Here is a 22362-nt window from a genome sequence, read left to right as displayed (position 1 = left end):
GATGATATTGCATTATAGTTTTAAAACATTAACAAAATATAAACGACAACCTAAATTCTTTTAAGCTAATAATTGAAAATGTTTTCCAATTAATTAATTAAATTGGCTGTCTTGGGTCTTAGTTGTGGCATCCAGGATCTTTCCTTGAGTCACACAGACTCCCCAGTTGCGGTGCATGGCCTTCAGTAGTGGGGGCATTTGGGCTTAGTTCCCTGATCAAGGACGGAGCCAGCACCCACTGCACTACAAGACAGATTCTTAACCACCCAAACCACCATGGAAGTCCCTTGAAAATGTTTTCCAAGAGGAGGTGCTGACATAGATTTGAATAATACAATATATTAATCTGGCAGCCAGATAAGTGAAGTGAGTGAAGTCGCTCAGTCGCGTCTGACTCTGTGACCCCATGGACTGTAGCCTTCCAGGCTCCTCTGTCCATGGGATTTTTCCAGGCAATATACTGGAGTGGATTGCCATTTCCCTCTCCAGGGGATCTTCCCAACCCAGGGATTGAACCCGGGTCTCTCGCACTGTAGACATTTTACCATCTGAGCCACCAGGGAAGTTTTAACTGACAACAGGTTGTAAAAGAGCAGTATGCACCAAAAACTATAATTTTTAAAAAAAGTTTTAAAGGGGAATATTTTAAGGTTTTGAGACTTGGAATACCCTCGAATGTTTTGCTGACCTGTGACACCCCCCACACACCCCCAGGTGAGGAGGGAGAAATGTCCATTCCTGAGATTCCCGTGATAGAGACACCTATTTCCCAGGCGCAGTTCTCATTTCCGATGGTGCTGGGATGACCATTCATAAAATGTTGCCAGGGGACAAAGTTCAACGTCATAATTTGGTCCCGTATCCACCTTGATTTGCTAGAAGCAGCGGAAGGACGCAGGTTCGGCGACCTACGCTTCACACGTTCCTCGCGCTCCCGACTGCGCCACCGGCTCCCGACGGCGCCACGTGCTCCCGGCCCGACGCGCGTGCGCACTGCCTCCGCGCCGGACATACGTGACGCGCCTCGGGGCGGAAATGGCGGCGGACCGGGGCGGCGCCGTCTCTACCAGTCTAAACCTGGAAGGTGGCGTGGATCTGACGCTGAGCTGACGCACCAGAACGTCCTGGTAATGATCTCGGCCCTCCCCCTGGGGTCCGTCAGTTAGGCCGCTCAAAGCCGCGGCCAGACTCAGGCGCCGCGGAAACCCAAGGGAGAATCGGCCACGGCCTCCGCAAGGTCCCGACGGGGCGGGCCAAGCTCCGCCCCTGCGCGCTCCGACTGGCTCTAGGTCCTGATTTGCCCCTTTCCCGCGTTCTAATTGGCCTAGGCAGAGCCCAGTAGCGTGGAGCCGCACCGCTCTCTCCGCGCCCCTATTGGTTCAGGGTTGTGGCGCATCCGCTCCCAGAGCTTTCATTGGTCGAGCAGAGCCACTAGGGGTAGGGCAGCACCGGAGAGACGACAACAAAGGGCGGCAGGCGGCTGTGACCGCGTCTCCCGGTGCTCTCCTCAGGCTGCGCACCCGAACCTGCCCGCCTGGCTCCAGATGAAGTGTGAGCACTGCACGCGGAAGGTGGGCTCCACGCTTTTGGTCCGGGGCCGGGTTGGGGGCAGGACCCGGGGCGCGGGGGAGCCTGAGCTCTCGGAGCCCGGCGCCTCGGGGGTATCGGGAGCTTGGCAGCTCCAAGCGCCTCTGCCTCCCTGTCAGAACCTCTGGGCGCTGGCCCGCTGCTCGAGTTTTCCGGGGGTGGAGGCGGCTGAGGGTGGGCCACCAACGCGTCCGGTTCCTGTTCCCGTGTCCCGGAGGCGGCAGTGATGTCGGAGCGCAGAAATAGCCTTTCAAAGTACCTTAGAAGCCAAAAGCGGCGAGAAAAGCCTACCAACATCAGCGACCAGTCCGCAGTCGTTGCAGACACCGTCCTTGGTGTGAATGAGGGACACGGTGATTTTAGGGGATTTTATGCCACCTAAAAACTTTAGTGTTTGACAGCAACGAAAACGATACAGAAGTGCAGGAAGGAAACGGGCTGGGCCTCCTGCCACCTGAGTAACCATAGTAACTGTGATAGCCTTATCCACTTGTTTCTACGCTGTAATGCCCAGGGGATTGTGTGTTGGTTTTTTTCAAAATTCGATCCTGTCATATTGTTCCATCACTTGCTCTTTCTTTTACTTAATGTTATACAAGAGATACATTTTCTGAGCAACATACACAATCCTCATTTGTTGTATTCTAAATAAACACGCGTCCAGGTGGTCGGGCACCAATTTACCTGTCATGAGAGACCACATTGCTTCTAGCTTTCATTTCCTGCAAACAGTGCAGATACAGAGATGCCTATGGGTGTGTTTGTGTGTCCACAATTATAAGTGCTTCTATTTCTGTAGAAAAGATTTCTAGATATAAAATGAATTCATCAGCTAGTATATACAGTTTTCTTAATTAGGTTAAAAGTTGTTCTTTTGTATGTGCCTTTGCCTTTTCAAGGAATGTAGTAAAAAAACAAAAACCGATGACCAGGAGAATGCATCAGTCGATGTACCAAGTCCAGCCCAGGAGAATGGAGAGGCAAGTAGTTTTTCAGTTTTTGTGTCAAGCTGGAGTAAACAGCTGCTGCTGTTTTTCTCCTCCTTGGGGGCTCATGTAACCAGGAACATCTTTGCTTCAAGAAAAATAAGAAATGAAGGGGCTAAAAAACCCCTGCCAGGGGCCAAACATGCAGGTTAGTCAGTTGGAGGCACACGATCTTCAAGGTAAGAACATTTTCTTCTCAGAATACACCAAGCCAAAGCATACCATGTTAGGAACAAGGCAAAATGTCATCCTTGGCTGTTTTTTTAGAAATAGTTTTGTAACATTTAAACCTCTGGTTTTTGGGGGGGTTTTTTGTGTGAAAAGTTAAGATAGGGCTTTAGGTAGGAATTTATAAAATAATTGGATTTCATGAGTCTGTAAGTTTTATTTTTCTAATGGTTTCTTCTCTCAGTTCTTGAGCTTTTTAAGTTTTTCTTAGCTAGTAGTGACGGTTTACATTTATTGGATACATACCCTGAGCTAGGCAGTCGAGAAAGTGCTTTATACATGTGATCTCATGCCGTGCCTAGAATGAGCATTTCAGGTAAGCCCTACGGTTGTCTCCATTTTACAGAGGAGGATGCAGTGCTGGGAGGTTAAGGTTCCTTCTTCCCTTAAAAAGTTCTGGTCCCACTTTTAGAAAGGGAGATTTGGCAACATTGGAGAAGCAAGCAGCAGGTGTCCTCTTTAGTCTAGTGGTCCTAATACACCATTGAGTCAGACAGGCGTTGGTCTGGTCCTCTCATGTACCAGCTCTGCTCTGTGCTCTGGTGACTGTAGGGCTTAGTGAGCAGCAGGGGATAAGACAAGCACCCAGGACACTGAGGCAGAAGAGAGGCAGGGAGCACCGAGGGCTCTGCAGCCTCAGAGCAGCTGGCCCAGGGCCTCCCACGCCTGTGCTCTGTCCACACTACCTTGGACAGACATCTCACCCTGGGAGCCCCAGTTTCCTTATCAGTGACATGGGGAGTTGGGTTACTTCTCTCCGAGGGCCACGGTGGCCGGGAGATAATGTGTGTACATAGCTTAAGTGGGCATCCCTCCAGCACAGTGGGCGGACTCCCTGACAGGATGAACAGGTCAGGAAGGTGACTACTGGAGTGGGCCCTGAGGGGTGGTGAGACCTGAAGGTGCTGGGTGTGGGAATGGGGTGAAGGCTCCCCACGCACAGGGAAGGTGTGAAAGGTAAGGAGACAGATCAGACGCATGTCTTAGGGCTGGTGGCTTAAGCTGGCTAGAGTAGGGGAAGAATAGCAAGGAAGCTACTCGGGAGGCCGAGGGTGGTGGGCCTGGATGGGCCAGCAGAGTGGCGGGAGCAGGAAGGGGGTGCAGCACAGGGAGCAGGGTGCAGTGTGAGCTGCGCAGACACAGCTTTGCAGGATACCAGCCTGGATATTGGGAGGGGGAGAATTCCCTAGAGGCAGAGATTGGAGGGGGTGAGTAGGGGCCTGATAACTGCTCAGAGTCACACTCTGAGAAGTGTGGCTAATTGGAGGGAAGGAGAGATGGACAGGCTTTTGCAGAAAATGCCCACGATTAGGACGGAACAAGAGAAAGGAAGGACTATGGCAGGCGGGAAGGAACCAGACCTGGCCCATGAGGGGCTCTTAAGGATGAGCATGGCTAGCAGGCCGAGAGGAAGCCCTGCTTCCCCTGGCAGCTCAGGGTGTTGTCCTGGCACCTCTACAGGGGCAGTGGAGGCAGAACTCTCAGTGCAGCTCAACAGCGTCTGTTAGACGCCAGCTGTGTGCCAGGCCACATGCTTCAGACTCTTGGAGCAGCTGCTCTGGCCCTACCTCCGGGCTTGTTAGAAGGGCAGACTCTTGCCTCCCATCTGTACCTCATGAATTAGCATCTGCAGCATAACAAGGTCCCAGAGTGAGCACTGCACAGTGACAGGCACCTGGGGAGGAGGGAGGTGACAGCGTGCATTCCTGTTCGGTGCTGCTGTAGACAGGAGGGCCAGCCTGCCCCCCGAGTCCTCGCTTACCAAATCATTTTTGAAAGACCAATGTACAACCAACCGTCAGGAGATTTCATTAAGTTGTTGTGATGGCTCTAACAGGCTTCAGAATGTTCGTATGCTCATCCACCACATATTTATTGAGCTCCTTCTGTATACAGGGGATGTCAGAGAACAGAAGGGCATGAGACAAGGTTCCTCCCTCAGAGCTTGCGTTTCTGGGAAAAGAGCCACCACATAGGTGCCAGGGGGTGCTCAGAGCTGTTCTGGTAGGTGTCCATGAGGGTTTGAGGGGTGAACCAGGCTCTCTAGGGAGCGTTTCCCTCAGGGAGACTCAGGGCAAGGAGGAACAGGGTGACTGGAAGTTAGAGTGGGGAGAGTGATGGGGAAGGGGACCTCCAGCAGCAGAGGTGTGGCTTGTCTTCTAGTGGACCTCAGCCTAGGGGAGTGGGCTGCAGGGACCGAATGGGCGCAGGTGCAGCCAGGAGAAGACGAAGTAGCCGAGGGTTGTCATCTTGGTGTCCAGGGGAGCAGTCACTGAGATGTGAGTTTGAATGTCCCAACTCAGACGTGGATGGCGTGACAACCCCGACGCCCACAGGTTAGCACTGAGCTATGCCAGTTCTAAGCCTGTCAGGGAGGCTTCTGAGGAGAGTCCAAGGACTAAGCGAGCTCATCGGGGAGTACAGAGCAGGCCCACACAGGAGCCCCCAGAGGCAGCAGGGAGGGATATGGGGGCAGGAGAAGCTGCATTTGATGGTGCCAGTCCACTCCCCACACATTGCCATCTATGGGAGCCTCAGAGAATTTGTGGCAGTTTTCTGTATTATACATGTGCTGTTACTTTTCCTAAAGAAGCTAGTATTAAAGAGTTCTGTTGAAGAATCAGGCCATAACATCATCTTTTCTTTCACAGAAGGGAGAATTCCATAAATTGGCTGACGCCAAGATATTTCTGAGTGACTGCCTGGCCTGTGACAGCTGTGTATCTGCCGAGGAAGGAATCCAGGTTTCCCAGCAGAACGCTAAGGACTTCTTCCAAGTTCTGAACCTTAACAAGGTATGGCATCCTAGGCTCTCACTGGCACCAGAGGTGGCTGGAGGTCAAGGTGAGGCATGAAGCCTCTGCTGGGACTTAGGGAGCACATCTTGGCCCTGGCTTGTGTCCCCTGTGATAGCTGATTCTCTAACCCCACCCACAGTCACACTCCCTCACTGATGCGGGCAGCAACTGTGGCTGGCACCACCAGCCAGGCTCCCCTGGCTCGGGGGAGGCCTCCACATGCTTGGTCATGGGATGGCGTGGCAGCTGAGCTGCTGCTGCTCTGCCTCTGGGGCTTTCTCAGAGGTTAGGGCCACATTCCTTCAGCTCATTCCTACAGACCCCTATACAGATGGAACTATCCGAAGTCACCCAGGAAGACAGATGAGAGGGAAAGACAGGAGAGACAGAGGCAGATGAGGCTGAAAAGCATGTCTTAGTTTGCCCTCAGTCTCACCTGGTGAGCAACCCTCACAGCTGCTTTCCAGGAAGTGTTTGTACGGGCTCTGAACACAGCACTGGGAGCTCTGGCCCACGGGGCAGTGCAGGCACCACGTGAGGCCCAGGTTGCTTTCTGGGTGTGCTGAGTGCAAATAACAACTTTCATTCTTTCCAACCTGTATACATTTTATCTTTTTTGATGGTATAGTCTAAGACCTTTAAATCAACCTGAAATTACATTGGTGATAACAATTATAGTACCAATTTTTTGTTTCCGATTTCGGTGGGAATGCTGGCGAAGTTTTACTATTAAGTAGATTTTTGCAGAATCTTTTACTATTAAAGAGACGTAGATACTCACACCAATCAGCATGTCAGCTATAGAAAATGGATACCCAAGTCAAACTAGCCTAAAAAGGAAATGCTTAGTTATTTCATGAAACTGAAAGCTTAGGGATGGAAGAGGTTCTGAATTTGGCTGAGTCAGTCACTCAGGACAGCCACAGGAAAAAGCAGTTCCTATTTCTCTGCTGGCCCAGGGGCTCTGAGGTTCCTGAGCTCTGGGGCTCAGGCTGATTTCCTCTTGGTCACAGATCAGCTCCCTCAGAGGATGTGAAATTTAAGTGAGAATGAAGTGAGGGGTGAGCCCTTGAAATTCCCTGGGCAGGGTGTCAGAGGGACTGGAGTTACCTAGTCTGACTGCTCAAGCTGGGGACAGACCACCCTCTGTCCTTCCCCCTTCATTAGCATTTGAAATTGTTCTCTCTTGTTCCTGCTTCCAAATTTACATTAGGATGCTCTTGGTCACAAACCACAGAAACCGTGCCTGGCTGACTTGGGCATCATAGGAGCTTGTCAGGGAGCCGGAGGTCAGTGTGTGCCAGGTTGGTGCCCTGATGGCCCTGTAGGTGTGGGCCTCCCAGGAATCACGTGAAGGTGGGATCCTATCCAGAGGGGACAGGCAGCCTCAGCATTGTCTCACCTGAGCTACTAGGCAGGGGCAGGCGGACAGGACCAGACTGTCCTGTCTGTGGCCAGTCCATAGGTAGACTGCAGTGGATGGTAGCCACTGAACACTGCTGTCCAAGTTTCCACTTTTCCTAATGTGCAGGTGGTGTCTGACCTGAACACCCTCTGTCATGACAATCCTGCATCTCCTCTCTGACCCCAGGTCAGAGGATCCCACTGCTGACTTTCTAATGCCCGGCATGCTCGCTCACACTGCTCCCCAAGGTTGCATCCTGCATGTCCGTAATGAGTCAGCACACCTCTGAACTCAATTTGTTCATATTTTTCTAGGGATTTCTTGAACTGCCAACATCTGGTTTTGGTTTCAGGGTGTTGATAGGCTGGTTTCAAATTTGTTTGTTTGGTATTAGAAGAGTTCATAGAAGATGAGAATTATCTATGACTTAAAATTTTGCTAAAATTGACCACTAGGTGACCTGGGCTTGAGACCTCTTGGGGACAGACCTCGGGGCCCCATTTTCATGTAATTTCATTGTTATGGATTGTTTCAGTTATTTATAGGTACATAACTTTTATTTTTCCTTTTAAATGTATTTATTTTATCAAGATATTTGCATTTATATGTAATATTGATGTATATATTCAGTATTTCTGATTTAACATTGTGCTTAAAATTGACAAAATCTCTTGGGATGTCTCATTTTTCATTCTAAAATTTTTCCTCCTTTTTCCTTAATTATGCTTGCCAGTATCCTGTGTATTTTTTTAGTCTTTCCATTGGGCATCTGTTACACTCTGTTTGTTCTAGACTTTTCATAAAAGTGTCTTACTTTCACTGCCTTTGTAATCACCGATACACAATGTTCTTCTGTTTCTCCTAGAAATGTGATACCTCAAAGCACAGGGTGCTGGCAGTGTCAGTGTGTCCTCAGTCTTTGCCTTATTTTGCTGCTAAATTCAGCCTCAGTGTGACTGATGCATCCAGAAGGCTCTGTGGTTTCCTCAAAAGTCTTGGTGAGCTGCCTTTTGATATTATTTATAGCAAATAAATTTGGTATAATTCGAATTTATAACTTGAGTTTTTATCTGCCCTTTTTATCTCTAGAGTTCAATTTTCAAGGGCACAGGATAGATAAGAACTTCCTTGAGAGTCTTGTGGAACGTAAGAGGACCATGCCTCTGATCCACGCATGGTAGGCAGGTGTCACTTACCCCCTTGCCATGCAGATGGGTGTTGTCTTACGGCCGGCGCTGGCCCCTTTGGGGACAGCAAATGACCATCTTAGGGCACGTAGCTGGGGACACCTGGGACCCACATTTGCCCAGCAGTGTTGAGTTGCTCGACTCACAGGGGTTACAGTTATCTGATGGAGGATCACATCTACAGTGACTGGCGTCTGATTTCCCAGGAAGGTTTCTGAAGAGCAGAGCAGGAAAGGAATGGACTGTGTCCTTTGTGTGAAGAGTGAAAGCTAGTCATTTCAGTACCTGAGGACTCAAATGTGAATGAGTGCTAGAGTAATACCGCCTCATAAAGAGCGGTAAGAAGGCTGCTGTCTAGTCTGTCATGTCACACTGTAACTTCCCCCCAAATTAAAGCTTCCTGCAGGTAGGCTCTGAAGAGGAAAACTTGAGCTCTTCGCCAAGTGAGAGTTTTTGTTGTTCCTCAATGGCTTTTTAAAGATGTAAGTACCTTGGGGTTAGCGATAAAGTGACACGTAGACTAAATGTCCTCGCACCAGCCTGCCTGCCTCGCTGCTGCGTGTTGCTCTCTGTGCAGAGCTGTTTCTTGGTGCACAGCATGCCACAACCAAAATTAAAGCCGCAGCTGCAAGCGAGGACTCCTTAAGTCATCCTTCATGCTTTTAATCTTAAAAAGCCTGAGCTTATCTGAATTTTACCAAAGATCAAAGTTTTAAAATGCTCTGCCTTCTCATAGTGAAAGGCCCTACCTTGGGGGTGGGGGGAGGATTTTTTAAAAATAGTTGGATGTTATATGTTAATAAAATATATCCACAGTGAAACTGATTTTTTTAACGTAACTCTTTAACTTGATATAATATTTCTTTTTAAGAATAACTGGCTGCTCTTAAGGTTTAGACTGGTTGCAGATATTAAAATTGTTTGCTGTATTGACTGTAATTATTTAAAGCATATTTTTTTGTCTTGGGCTTATTTTCCAATATTAAGGACTTATTTGGAGCAACATAAATGGACTTGGTGGGTGTGATACCACCATATGAAATAAGTCAGACAGAGAAAGACAAATACTGTATGATATCTGTTACAAGTAGAATCTGAGGAAAAATACAGCAAGCTTGTGAGTATAACAAAACAGACAAAGACAGATGTAGAGTACAAACTAGTGGTTACCAGTAGGCGGAGTGGAGGGGCGTGATAGAGGTGGTAGATTAAGAGGTACAAGCTTTTAGGTATAAAATAAGCTACAGGGATATATTGTACCACACAGAGAATCTAGAAAAAAAAAAAATTGGTGGGGGGGGGCGGTTTGCCACGCCATGAGACCTGCAGAATCTTATTCCCTGACAGGGATTAAAGCTGGGCAACAGCAGTGAAAGCGCCAAGCCCTAACCACTGGACAGCCAGGGGATGCCCTATAGCAAATATTTTATAGTAACTATAAATGCAGCGTAACTTTAAAAAATTGTGAACCACTGCTTTGCCCCTCTGTACCTTATACTGTATATCAACTGTAGTTTAAAAACAAAGAAGCATACATTTATTAAGAAAAAGACAAGTTAGGGATTTCCCTGGTGGTCCAGTGGTTACGAATCCGCCTTGCAGTGCAGGGGACTCAGGAGCGATCCCTGGTCAGGGAACTGAGACCGCGTGTGCCTCAGAGTAATTAAGCCCGTGTGTGCAGCTGCTGAAGCCCATGTGCCCTGGAGCCCTCGATTAGCAACTACTGAGCTGGTACAGCACAACTAGCGAAAAAGAGAAAGACAAGTTAGAACTCAACATGGTAATTAATCAAGACCGTTGTAAAGCTGTGCTCAGCCAGTGAACTCATTTATTTACTTTAGAGCTATCAAAGACTATAACAGACTGGAGTTTAATTTAGCCAGCGAATTGGAAGAATGATACCCTGTAAAATTACATTAATTTATGTATGGAATATGGCAAGGCGTCTATGTAAAGATAGATGTAAAGGGAAAAGAAGAAGCAGGAGAATATATGCTTTATTGTGAAAAGTGATACGTGCTGTTGTTTGAGAGAGCAAAGGGCACAATCCTATACTTGGGCATCTGGCGATGTCTGCGGAGTCTGCCCTTTCAGTTTGTCTTCGAGGCGAACTGAGGGTCAATCTCACATTCTGTGGTGTGGAGCCCAACACGCCTCTCTTCCCCACAGGGGTGCATTATGTCTTCGATACAACGATCGCTGCAGATTTCAGTATCCTGGAGAGTCAGAAAGAGTTTGTGCGTCGATTCCGCCAGCACAATGAGGAAGAGCCTGCATTACCCATGCTGACCTCTGCCTGTCCTGGTGAGCACGGGGCTGCTGCTGGGTCTGCAGGGGCCCGATGCGCCTTTTCTCGTCAGTCTGCGTCTGGGGACAGGCCTGGGCAGTGGGCGAGGTCAGGGGCAGTGGGTCTTGGAGAGGAGTTTGGGCCTTGAGTAGTTTTATGTTGACCAACATATTTATTAATTCTGGGTGATTTAGTGGGGAGACCTGGCAGCTGAGTATTAATTGCTTATCTTCATTTATACATATTTCTAAAGTTTGAGACAAACATATCATATGTTAAAGGAGAATAAATCTCTTTTCAAAGTATGATGTGTTTCATATATCCAAACAATTATAGATAATATGGTGAACACCCATGGATCCTTTACCAGCTTAAATAGAAATTACATAATAAAAAATATTACTTTACATTAATACTAGATTCCATCTTAGAACACTTTTTAAACAAATCTTTAATTATTATATAGAGCCTGATATCTGAGGTACAGAAATTTTATCACAGGTTTTTTAATTCTGAAAAAATAGAAGGTTTTGGAATAAGAAAATTCTAAAGATGAAAAGGGAAGGAAGGCTGTGCTATACTGGTAAGTGACGTTTAGTGAAAAATTATTTCTGAATCAGTCAGGTCTGTGAGAGTTGTGGTCTACTTAATCTTGGGGTTTTGTTCACATTTCTATTCTCAGTTTATTCCTCCTGGTTCCAAATTTTTCTAGCATTTTATGTGTCACTCATCAGTCATTGGGATTATGAGTTAATAAGATGGAGTGTTGATGTATGGTTACTTAGAATTTGGAAATACTTTCCATCCACTTGTAAAACCATGAGAGGAAACTTGCCATCTGTCTAAGAAGCACATGGATCGACTCATTAACTGGGCATGTTTTTCAGTGGCCCACAGGCTGGCAGGAGGTGCTCAGCATCAGGTGGGGCTTATCCTTCTGGAAAGATAAGCCCCAGGGGGATGCTCCCAGTTCTCCAGGCATGTCAGGCAGTGACTGTAACAGGGTCTGCGCGTAAACTGACTAAATGCACTCTTTGCTGGGCCATGGTTTATGTCCTTGTAGGTGTTTGCACAGCTGCTGAGGAGTAGGTTTGCACAGCGAAGGCCTCGGAGAACCACCCAGCTCCCTAGAGGCCTTGCAGTAGTACCCCTGCCTCTGGGGTCCCAGTACCGGCTCCTTGCAGGGCTCTCACTCAGCGGCACACACAGCTGGTCACTGTGGCTCAGTCCCGCCCACCCAAGAAAGAGGCAGCATAAAATGACCTAGCCTGTGCCTCCGGAGCAGTGGTTCCAGAGTTCCCATCCTCCTTGCAGTCAGCAGGATCACAGGGATTCCTGTGCTGTCCTGACACCATCCCAGCAGGTAGTGATGGATCCCTTACGTGGGCAGCCCTGTTGGATGGAGCCTAAACGGCAGCCTCCACTCCTGGCAGGAACTAGCGCCGCTGATGTGGGCAGTAGACAGGCGGTGGGTTCTTGCAGAAAGCACGTGCTGCTCCGTCCAAGGGGTGAGGGCAGCGCTGGTGGAGACCTGGGCCGCCTGCTGCTGCTGCACACCAGCTGTCCCTCCTCCACCAGCCTGGCATTCGCTGCTTTCAGTGGCCTCCTTGAGCTCTTCAGGGCTCTCAGATGAGAAGGCTTTCTCCTCCTGGAACTCTTTGTAGCTAAGCCAGTCAAAGCTGTAACTGTTCAGGTTTACACCCCCTCTCAAATGCAGGGAGATGAGGTGAGATCTGCTTTGAAACTAACTCTTTTCTAGGATTTGGCCCTGACGTTTTGCTTTCCTACGACAGCTTAGAGCAATTAAAGTAGCATCAGGGTCGGATGATCTGACCTGGTGCAGAACCGGGCTGTGGATGGCCCTGGACTGACTCACTGGCTTTCGCACGCAGGGTCCCTGTGCTTCCTCAGACTGCTTGGAGGGCAGCGCACCCTGGCTGGGGCAGGGACATCTGGGTGGGCCCTTGCTGTCCACAAGCCGATGGAGTGCCACCTCGCCAGCGCACCTTTGCCTGGTGGGGGTTGGTGGGTGAGGGCGTATTGAGCTGCTCAGCTGTGGACGTGCTCAAGGGCTTTGGGCTTTGTGAGAACCCACCAGGAGCACTCATTGAACTGGAGGGTGGGAAGTAATCTCTCCAATCCAGCAGGGAGAATAGAGAGTGGGCACCTTGTGCCAGGCACTTCTTGGAGCAGGTTTCTTCTCTGCCTTCAGAGAGGGTCCCTGAGAAGAGGTGGGTGATCTGACAGAGCAGGACATGGGTGCCTTGTCCCCGCTACGCTGCCACAAAGCTGGACGGCCAGCAGGGCTGACCAGGCCCCAGGCTGGTGCCAGTAGCAAGTTCTGATCGGGGTACCAGAGTGCTTGCCACTCTGGTCTCGTGCCAGGTGCTGTGGATCCTGTGACCTGGTTCTTCCTCCTCATCCCTGTTTGGTCCTCTTTGCTTGCAAGCCAGGAGGTCCCCCAGGGCCCTTGGCTTTACCAGCCTACGTTCTGTCTGATCTTGTGCCAGGCCTTCACGGCACACAGCCTGTACCTGGGGTCTGCCTGAGAGCCGAGTGTGCAGGTGCGGGCACTGGCACCAAGGCCAGGGTGCACAGGGGCCTTACAAAGCCAGATCTGTGGTGGGAATGGCCGTGGGCCCCCAAATGCTCCATGGCCTTTGATAGTTTTTCTTTTTCCTTTTATTTATTTATTTTGGCCATCCCATGCAGTTCCCTGTCCAGGGATTGAACCCAGGGCCCTGGCAGTCAGAGCAGTGAGCTCTAACCACTGGACAGCTGGGGAATTCCCTAGTTTTCTGTTTTAACATGGACCATTCCATGCACGTGTGCAGAGGCTGGGAACGAGGGGAGCCATGCTCCAGCAGCACCTCTCTGTGGGGCTTCTGCTGGTGACAGTGGACATTCCCCACGTGTGCTCAGGCTGGCGAGCAGGTGATGGCTGTGGTTTGAGTTCAGACAAGATTGGCTGGCTGGTGCCTGCTGCTCCTCCCTACAGGAGTGGGCCTGGGGAAGTGGGCTGTCCTGGGGATCTGGTGGGCAGCATGCCTCCAGGTTTGCTCACCATCCCCACCCTTCTCATGATGCTGTGGTGTACATGCCAGTCTGTCACCAGACACTCTCATTACCGTACCCAGCAGAAGAAGGGGGTGAGCTGTAGCCCCTGCAGGTTGAGCTGCTGGCTCTGTGGTCCACTGACCTCTCCATCCTGCGTCCCCTCTGGGAACCATGGCAGCAGTGGTGCACTCAGGGCATGATGGGAGTCAGCGGCTCAGGGGAAATGCTCAGGACCATGCTGGGCATGCCGTGGGCACACTGCAGGTCGTGCTGTTCATTGTGTTGCTTGAGGGGGTGTGGGTTTCTCGTATTTCATTGTCCTAAAAGTGGGAAGTTACTGGGCGGTTCAATTCCAATAGGTGAGTGAAGCTTTGTGGGCCTGGTGGCAGTTGGCCCCTGTCTGAGCTGTGGCCATCCGTCCCTGCTGGGAGAGCAGCTCAGCAGCTGGCAGGGCGGATCTGGAGCCAAGCTGCCCAGGACGGTGCCTCGTAGCTGCTCCTCCAAGCTTGTTCTCAATTTTGGGGAGCCTGCTATCTGCTCCTGCCTTTCTCCTGCTCTGTCCTCTCTGATCTGGGGCCGAGGGAGGCACCCATCCCTGGCACCCTCCAGCCTTGTGACACATGCCCCTGGGGTTCCCATGGCCAAGCCTCTGAAGAGAGGCGGCTTGGTGGAGGGAGCCCGTCATGCACGCCTGGGGCGGCCGGAAGATGAGGTGTCCTGGCTGTACTCCGGTGGGGCAGCTGTGAGGAGCTGACATGGACCCCTTCCCTCCTCAGGCTGGGTCCGCTATGCTGAGCGGGTGCTGGGTCACCCCGTCACCCCCCACCTCTGCACTGCCAAGTCTCCCCAGCAGATCATGGGATCCCTGGTGAAGGACTATTTTGCCAGACGGCAGGTAAGCTGGCCTTTTCCCCAAGGGCAGCATTCAGGTCAGGCGACAAGCTTCCATGTGAGGACAGGTGCTGATGAAACTGAGGGCGAGCAAGGGAGGATGGAGGAGGTTCCCCCCGGTGTGTGCACGGTGGTCTTGGGCCCAGGTCCTGATGAGTGAGGGGGGTGCCCAGACATCCCCCTCCAAGACGGTCACTCAGCTGCTGGCTCCTGGTGGTGCCAGTGATTCTGGCTCAGCCAGGACATGGAGAGGGGCAGCCTGGTTGCATGGGAAGTGTCTGGAAAGTGTGGGGAAGTGGCCAAGCGTTCATTTACAGCCCAGCAGCAGCTTGTGGTCACCATGTTTGTTTGATCATCGTGTGCTTGTTTCAGGGGAACAGGTGGCAGGCCTCTCCCTGTGAGTGTCCGGGCAGTGGGCCTGCAGCAAGGTGACACTGTGGGTGGACTTGGGGGCATCGCGGCTCAGGAACTTGGTCTGTGGGGGATGGGGCTTGGACCCAGGAAAGCACCAGGCCCGTTCCGTTCTGGCTGCCTTCTCTCTTCTGCACGGCCCCCATCATGGGTGTGCTCTTTCTACTCAGAACCTGTCCCCAGACAAGATTTTCCATGTCATCGTGGCACCGTGCTACGACAAGAAGCTGGAGGCCCTTCAGGAAGACGTCCTCACAGCCTCTCGGGGTTCCCGGGGCACTGACTGCGTGCTGACCTCAGGTGAGGGCGGGGCCTTGGGAAAGGCCGTTGGGAGGCAGGCTGGTGCGTGTCCAGGATGAGGGCCTGACAGCCACACCCACACTGGAGACCCGTGGAGCTTCGTCCTTCAGAGCAAAGCAGAAAGTGCACGTGTCCCCGGGGACATTGCTGGCATCTTAATGTCCCTTCTTTGCTTGTAGGTGAAATAGCTCAGATGATGGAGCAGAGTGACGTCTCAGTGAGAGAGGCTGCCCTGGACACGCTGTAGGTGCCTCTGCAGGGAAGGGCGCTCTTGCACCCTGGGGGCTTCCAGCATGACCTTGTGGCCTCTGCCAGGTTATCCCAGGACCTTCCTCCTCCATAATGAGGCCACCTGCTCTGCTGAGGCATGGGTGTGGTATGGCCCCTGGTGTGGCAGGCTACCTTGTCGCCCCTCCACAACCCTTGGCTCTGAAGAGAGCATGGCCAGTACCATGCTGAGTGGATGCCATTCAGCCTGTGGTCTGGTGTGGATACCAACACCCTCCTCCCTGACATCACACCTGGGCCCCCCGGGGGATGGAGGCGGCACCCCCTACAGGGACTCCCTCAGGTCCCTTTGCCCAAGAGCAGCAGCCTGGGTTTCTGCCATCAGTGGTCGCCTCAACCACCAGCCACACTCCTTCTGCATCCTGTGCCCCAGGGCACAGACTGCATGGCAGGTCCTCCAGGCAGTGATGTCAGGACCACACATGGCCCTGGTGTGGAAGGCGGACTGAGGTCCTTAGAACATAAGCAGCTGGCATCCTTATGGCCAGAGCCCATGCGTGGGCCTAAGCGGACCCAGAGGTCTCCCCCTGGCTGGCCACAGATGGCAGCATGCTCTCTTGTGTGCCCCTCAGATGCCCAGTTCTCATGCCCCGAATTCTGAGGTTCTCAGGGTCGAGCCTTGACGCCTGTGCATTCAGAGGAGTCACTTGAGCAGCGGTGGGCACACTTGCAGGCTTCGTGTTGGCCAGTGAACTCCAGCACAGAGGACGTTTTTGCCCGAAGTCTGAGTACTTGTAAAGGGTTTTGCGACCTTGGATCATAAGACTTGGAGAGTCAGATTTAACTTTTGCCCTCGCTTTTCCTGCCTGGTGAGGTTTGGCGACGTGAAGGAGGAGGAGCTGAGGCGCCACGATGGAGCCGGCTCTGACGGGTACCTGGCACACATCTTCAGACATGCGGCCAAGGAGCTGTTCAACGAGGATGTGGGGGAGGTCACCTACCGGGCCCTGAGGTGCGTGGGGCTGGGGTGGCCTCTGTCCGTCTGCCTGTGTGGTCAGCACTGCCTGTCAGGTATAAACTCTATAATAGGACCCCACCCCCCACAGCCAGCTGCAGGTCCGAGAGGGGAGATCCTATTTATAGAGTTCACACCAGTCAAGATCGAAAGGCCTTTGATGTGTTACTCACAGACTTAAATTTTGCTAACATCCCTAACTTAGATTGGAATAGTCCTCCGACCACAGTGGAAGGACCCTGTGGGTCATAGTTTGTATTGTTGATTTCATAGGAACAAAGACTTCCAGGAGGTCACCCTCGAGAAGAGCGGAGAGGTCCTCTTGCGCTTTGCTGCAGCTTATGGCTTTCGAAACATCCAGAACGTAGTCCTAAAGCTGAAGAAGGGCAAGTTCCCGTACCACTTTGTGGAGGTTCTTGCCTGTGCTGGCGGTAAGACTCGAGAGGCCAGGCTGAGCTTGGCCCCTCTGAGCCCTGCAGGAAATGAGGAGTGAGATGTGAGGGCCAAAGGGTAGCCATTGGGTGCGGCCAAGGGGTCAGGGGAGGGAGGTTGGGAAATTTGCTGCAAGTTCTTTTAAATGAATTTTTACCTTAGAAATCACATTATCTACACGTTTGAGAATAAGTAGCACAGGTGGCGCTAGTGGTAAAGAACCCACCTGCCAGTGCAGGAGACGTGAGAGACACGGGTTCAATCCCTGGGTCTGGAACATCCCCTGGAGGAGGGCATGGCACCCCACTCCAGTGTTCTTGCCTAGAGAATCCCATGGACAGAGGAACCCGGTGGGCTGCAGTCCATAGTGTCACAAAGAATTAGACACGACTGAAGCAACTTAGCACGCATGCACACACGTATAGCACTAGTATGTAGAAGGCATGTTCTTCATGCAGTCCAAGGTGTTTGGGTTTGGGCTCCTGTGTGGTTCATGGGTCTTGGGCCCCCATCTCTCCCTGATGCAGCCCACGTGTGGACTCACACTAAGGCTTTATGCAAATACCGGTGATTTAGCTGTTCATTAATACTTTCTGTGCTCTCCTGGTTTTGATGAATTCCAAGAGAAACTGGAAATCCAGATGGGCGTGCATAGCCATCCAGTTCTAAAAGGTTGCCAAGTGATTTCACCTTTAAGTAAAAACATTTCCTGGGTAGTGTAAAGAGGAGAAAATAGGAAGCACCTGGGGTTGTGAGCCTGTGCCCGGGGTCTTGGGGCCCAGGCTTTAGCCACAGGACACTGCACACTGCCATCATTGCTCTGCTCCTCCAGAATCGTCTCCCCTTTAAGATGAAAGCAAGGGAAGAGTCAGCTCCCTGTGTTTTTCAGGATGCCTTAATGGCAGAGGCCAAGCCCAGACCACGGACGGACGCACAGACAAGGCCCTGCTACAGAAGATGAAAGGCATCTACGCTGACATCCCTGTGCAGCTCCCAGAGGCCAGCACCCACGTGCAGGAGTTGTACCAGGAGTGGCTGGATGGCACTGACTCCCCCCGTGTCCAGGAAGCCCTGCATACTGCGTACCAGGGCCCAGGGCAGCCCGCTGACAGCCGAGACATCAAGTGGTGAAGATCAAGGAGACTGGGAGGCAGGCCTGTCAGCTGCCTGAAGACGGAGGAGCTACCCTGTGTGGGTATCAGAGACACTTGAAGAAAACAGCTCAGCTTTCCTTTTACCACTTTGGTTTTTCAGAATCCTCTGCTACCCTCATTTGTCAGCAGCCCCCTCCCTCAGTTCGATGTGGTGCTATCTCCGTAATATGTGTGTAATTGGAATATTTTAACAGGAGAGAAGGGTTTCCAATCTGAGTTTCCTTTAAGACTAAAAAAATCGAAAGAAAAAGAATGGAGACAGACTACTGTCTTTTAGGCTTAAAAAAAAAATCCAAAAAGTGTCCTGTGAAAAGTTAAGACCCCAGAAGCTGTGATTCACATACCTCAGAGATTTGCTGTGGAAATGACAGGAAGCAGGCAGGCTGCAGGGGCTGTGGGCCATGGTCTGTGGTCTTCCCAGTTGGCTCTGGTTTTCGCAAACCACGTTTTTCTATTCCTGAGAATGGTTTTGCCAGAATGTGAATAAACTGCATCCTTTTGGAATTGGGGGGCTCATATGAATCTGGATTTTCAGTTTTTCTAGAGAAAAAGTTCCAGCAACAGTGGGCCGTGTTTCTCACTGCCACAGTGGCAGCCGCCTCCTGGGACCAGCCCCTCTAACTGTGGGCCTGGCAGGCTCTGGCAGCTTATACCCCACACTCATGCTTTCACATTCAGGCTTTAGGTGAACTCACCTTGAGGCAGAGGGAGGCCTGCGAAGGGTGACAGGCGTTACACATGGAAGGACGGGAGAGGCAGCTGACCTGCTTAGGCCAAACTGTGGTCAGGAGTCCGCCTGCTCCATTCTTCTCTGGGTGGGATCAGACAGGTGACAGCCATTCTGTCCCCAACCTCAGATGAGGCAGCTTCTCAATGGTCTTGCCTCTCTCCGCCACCCTCCCCATCACCCTCCTGTACTGTGGGCCTGGCTCATCCACGTGGCTCCTGACAGGATCCCCCCCGACCTGGCATGTAGTGCTCATGTGAGCTTGCCTTAAAGATAAATGGAAGAGAACAGTTTTCCCATGAACAGAAAGGGCTAGCAAAGAATCGGAAATTACAGAATCACAAAACCATATCAGGGCTCGTCCTGTGAAACGAAGACGTCTGTGGATAGGCATCCAGTTGGTTCTTCAAAGCACTTGAATTTTGTTAACATGGATGGTAGCAGCGTTCTTGGATTCTTCAGTGCTTATGAAGCCTGAGCTGTTAGATTTCCTTCACTGACTCTATGTTGTATTGTACCTGTATACCTATTGGGGTTGAAAACTGGATATATTATGTGAAATTGTATATTTTTTGCTTTCAACCTATGTACAATTAATTGGGTTTCTCTCCTCTGCAGTAACTGATTCTGGAATAAACACTTGAGGAGTGTCTGAGTTTGGAGAGTGTGTGAACCAGACACTGACTCCCCAGTCAGGGGCCTGTGAGTGCCCTCCCTCACCAGCACCCCCAGGTGGCCTCCCTCGTGCTTGCAGAGCCAGCACAGCCCCAGAGGGCCATCTTTGCCTGAAGCCTTCTGTGGGCTGGGGATGCCAGGAGTCGGGGTGGGCTCTTCTTGCCTCAAAAGCCACCTCTTCTGGCTAAAACGAAGGCACTCCTTGGCCAGGGGACCTGGTATTCTCACATGTGGTATCAGGTCCTACCTGCAGCTGACCTTTGGTTATGGCCCCGTGAGAGGAAAGTAGGACGAGGGTTTGTTTTCCTTCATTATAACTCAAATTATATGAGCAGTCAGAGGCAGCCCCACAGTCGGGCTAGGGTGGGGTGCAGGGGCTGTCGGCTAGTGAGCAATGCTGTCCTGGCATGAGGAGGGGGGTAGACTAGGTCCAGATTTGCACCACACCCAGCAGCTGCCCTCCAGGAGTGCTGTTGCCTGGGTTCTGGTGTCGTGGGTACCTCCTGTGGGCTCTGATCATGTCGTGTGTGTGTTGGCCATACTGGAAAGTAGCTGCTCTCCTGTGCCCTGGACCAGTTCTCAGAGTCCAGATTTCTCAGCTCCGTTTCTGCCTGGCCTCAGCTTGGGCCAGTACAACTGGGCAGCCAGTGTACATGCTGGTCCTTCACAGCCCTGCTGGAGTGAGGATTGGAGTTGATGCGCTGCTCACACATCAGTTTGCTGCTGGCCTTGGGTGTGGAGCAAGGGCGCTGCCTGTCTAGAGGCTCTTCAGCTCTGCCACTGACTTAAAGGTGTTCTGTGGCCTCACCTGCTGGCCCAAAGCTGAGCAACAGAAGCCTCTGGACACACCGCCTGCAGTGAGACCTCAGGTCTTCACTCACAGTCTAGTCAGATGCATTAGGCTAGGAGACTGCAGCTCAGGCAGGCAACTCACATGCTTGAGGCCACTGGGCCACCAAATGTGGGCGCCCACCTCGGGCTCAACTTTGGCACTTACACGCCACCTCCTTCCACACAGGCACTGGCCTTGCTCCTGATCAGTAAAGCAAGCAGTCTGTCTAAAGCAAGTGAATCCTCAACTCATGTTCATGGAAGTAGAGGACATGGCATCAAATTTGGGCAGAGGCCCCCAGACTTTCTGAATAAGCATAAATCATGTGTTTGGGGATTTTTCTTTTTTTTTTTTTGTCTTCGGTGTTTTTGAGTCATAGGTGTACTGTATAGGATAAAGAACCAGGCACTCATTGAAGGCTACTACTTATGAAGCTATGAAAAGCCTGGCTTTTTAACTGAGAAAAACAGTATCTTCTTTTCCATGTCCCTGTAAGAAGTGTTCCACGTTAGTTTTATGTGGACGTTTCCAAAACCTTGATGAAAGAACTTGTAAGCACAGTTCTAAGGGTAAAGGGTAGTTACTATTAGTGAGTTATGCAAGTAGTGAATTGTATGAGACATACAGTACTAGTATTTCTAAAGCTACACTGAAGCTGCAAAAAACCTGGGTTTATTCAAGGAAAAACTATCTTCCTGCCTCCTTGTAAAGACTTGCTTTTAAATCCAATCTATATAGACGTTTCTTACACGCTGCATGAAAAATTTTAGGCATGATGTTCTTCGCTATGACAGTAGCCACCCAGGTGCCCAGTGGGCAGTACCTGAAAGGACCTTTTTCTGTGTTTGAACGAAGAATAAACAGCCTGCACTGAAGGCTCATCAGTGGAGAAGGTTAAATAATTGTCCTGACGTGGGATTCTAGAGGTTAGAGTGCATGATGAACCATCTCAGGACAAGAGTATTAGCTCCTTTGGTCTCTTTTTTTATTTTACTTTTTATTTTTTTGGCCACATGGCACAACCTGTGGGATCCTAGTTCCCTAACCAGGGAATCGAACCTGGGCCCTTGGCAGTGAAAATGCAGAGTCCCAGCAGCTGGACTGCTGGGGAATTCCCCTGGTCTCTTTAAAAAAAAAAAAAAAAAAAGCCAAACTGGTTAGGGAGGACCTTAAAAAGAACAAAGACATCCCTAATGTGGCTTCTGGGGGAAGGGGAGCACTGGTGATCAGATGGACCAGGGTGTCAAGAGTTGCTGCCTGTCCTGTGTCAGATCATGTTCCCATGTCCCACTGCCTGGGACACAAGAGGGGAAGACAAAAATGGCCACAGGCAAAACAGGTTCTACCGAGATTTGAACTTGGATCACTGGATTCAAAGTCCAGAGTGCTAACCATTACACCATAGAACCATATGCTATTATGTCCCCTTGCAGGTCACTCTTGGCCTAAGTGCCCCTGGGACAGGACAAGAGGGGTACACAGGTCCCACTAAGATTTTGACATATCTCTGGATTCAGTCCAGAGCGCTAATGGTGACACCATAGAACTAGCTGCCACCCCTGGACACCAGGGTCCACAGCCCAACCTTGTCCCACAGCTGGGGACCCAAAAGCCACATAGCAGGCAAAAATGTGAGCTCATAGCAGAGGATGGTTTCGATCCATCGACCTCTGGGTTATGGGCCCAGCACGCTCCCGCTGCGCCACTCTGCTGTAACGTATTCCTTTCCTGAGTCTGTCTCTGACTACCCCAAGCTTCCCTGGGCACAGACCAGCAGACGAAACCGGACTCAGGGGAGGACCATCTTGCCAGTGCCCATTTATGAATAAAGTGGATTTTTGCTCTCCCTCTCTCAACTGCTTACCCAGAGAAATTTCTGTCCTTTTCTGCTGTTTAGTAAAAGTCAAGCAGCACAATCTTTACCCAGAGTGTCCTTGGACAATAGTAGCAGGATCTGTATTGCAGTGATGCTGGCTGGATTTCAGAAAAGAGCAAAAGCAGCATTTCTCTCCATCATTTGAAAGATTCCCAATCTGTCCAATTGTCAGTAACTTTCCTTTAATCCAGTTTCTTCTCTTGACCTACTTCTTTCCCCATAGCCAAGGAAGCTGCTTCTTTCATATGAAACTGCTTGAAGTGTTACAAAATCTTGCTGTTCAGCT

At 50.8% G+C, this 22362-nt stretch overlaps 1 protein-coding gene and 2 non-coding genes across 3 annotated transcripts; 1 reads left to right on the top strand and 2 right to left on the bottom strand.

Annotated features, from left to right (window-relative positions):
- The first annotated feature begins 1447 nt into the window (after window positions 1-1447).
- On the top strand, window positions 1448-19348 carry NARF (nuclear prelamin A recognition factor). The gene is made up of 11 exons (XM_052657237.1): window positions 1448-1571; window positions 2487-2567; window positions 5453-5596; window positions 7870-8002; window positions 10361-10495; window positions 14312-14430; window positions 15008-15137; window positions 15317-15380; window positions 16240-16377; window positions 16654-16811; window positions 17702-19348. Exons 1-11 carry the CDS (start codon window positions 1545-1547, stop codon window positions 17941-17943), a joined length of 1371 nt encoding a protein of 456 aa, XP_052513197.1. The 5' UTR covers window positions 1448-1544; the 3' UTR covers window positions 17944-19348.
- Window positions 19349-21537: 2189 nt separating this feature from the next.
- Window positions 21538-21609, bottom strand: TRNAQ-UUG (transfer RNA glutamine (anticodon UUG)). Its single transcript has one exon. It is a non-coding gene; the product is annotated as a tRNA-Gln (tRNA).
- A 231-nt stretch (window positions 21610-21840) lies between these two features.
- TRNAM-CAU (transfer RNA methionine (anticodon CAU)) lies at window positions 21841-21912 on the bottom strand. The gene has a single exon. It is a non-coding gene; the product is annotated as a tRNA-Met (tRNA).
- Window positions 21913-22362: the final 450 nt, after the last annotated feature.

This window comes from Budorcas taxicolor, chromosome 19 (assembly GCF_023091745.1).
Source record: "Budorcas taxicolor isolate Tak-1 chromosome 19, Takin1.1, whole genome shotgun sequence".
Classification (NCBI taxonomy): Eukaryota; Metazoa; Chordata; class Mammalia; order Artiodactyla; family Bovidae; genus Budorcas; species Budorcas taxicolor.
The sequence above is the reverse complement of the archived record's forward strand: the minus strand, read 5'-3'. Positions and strand labels throughout refer to the sequence as shown.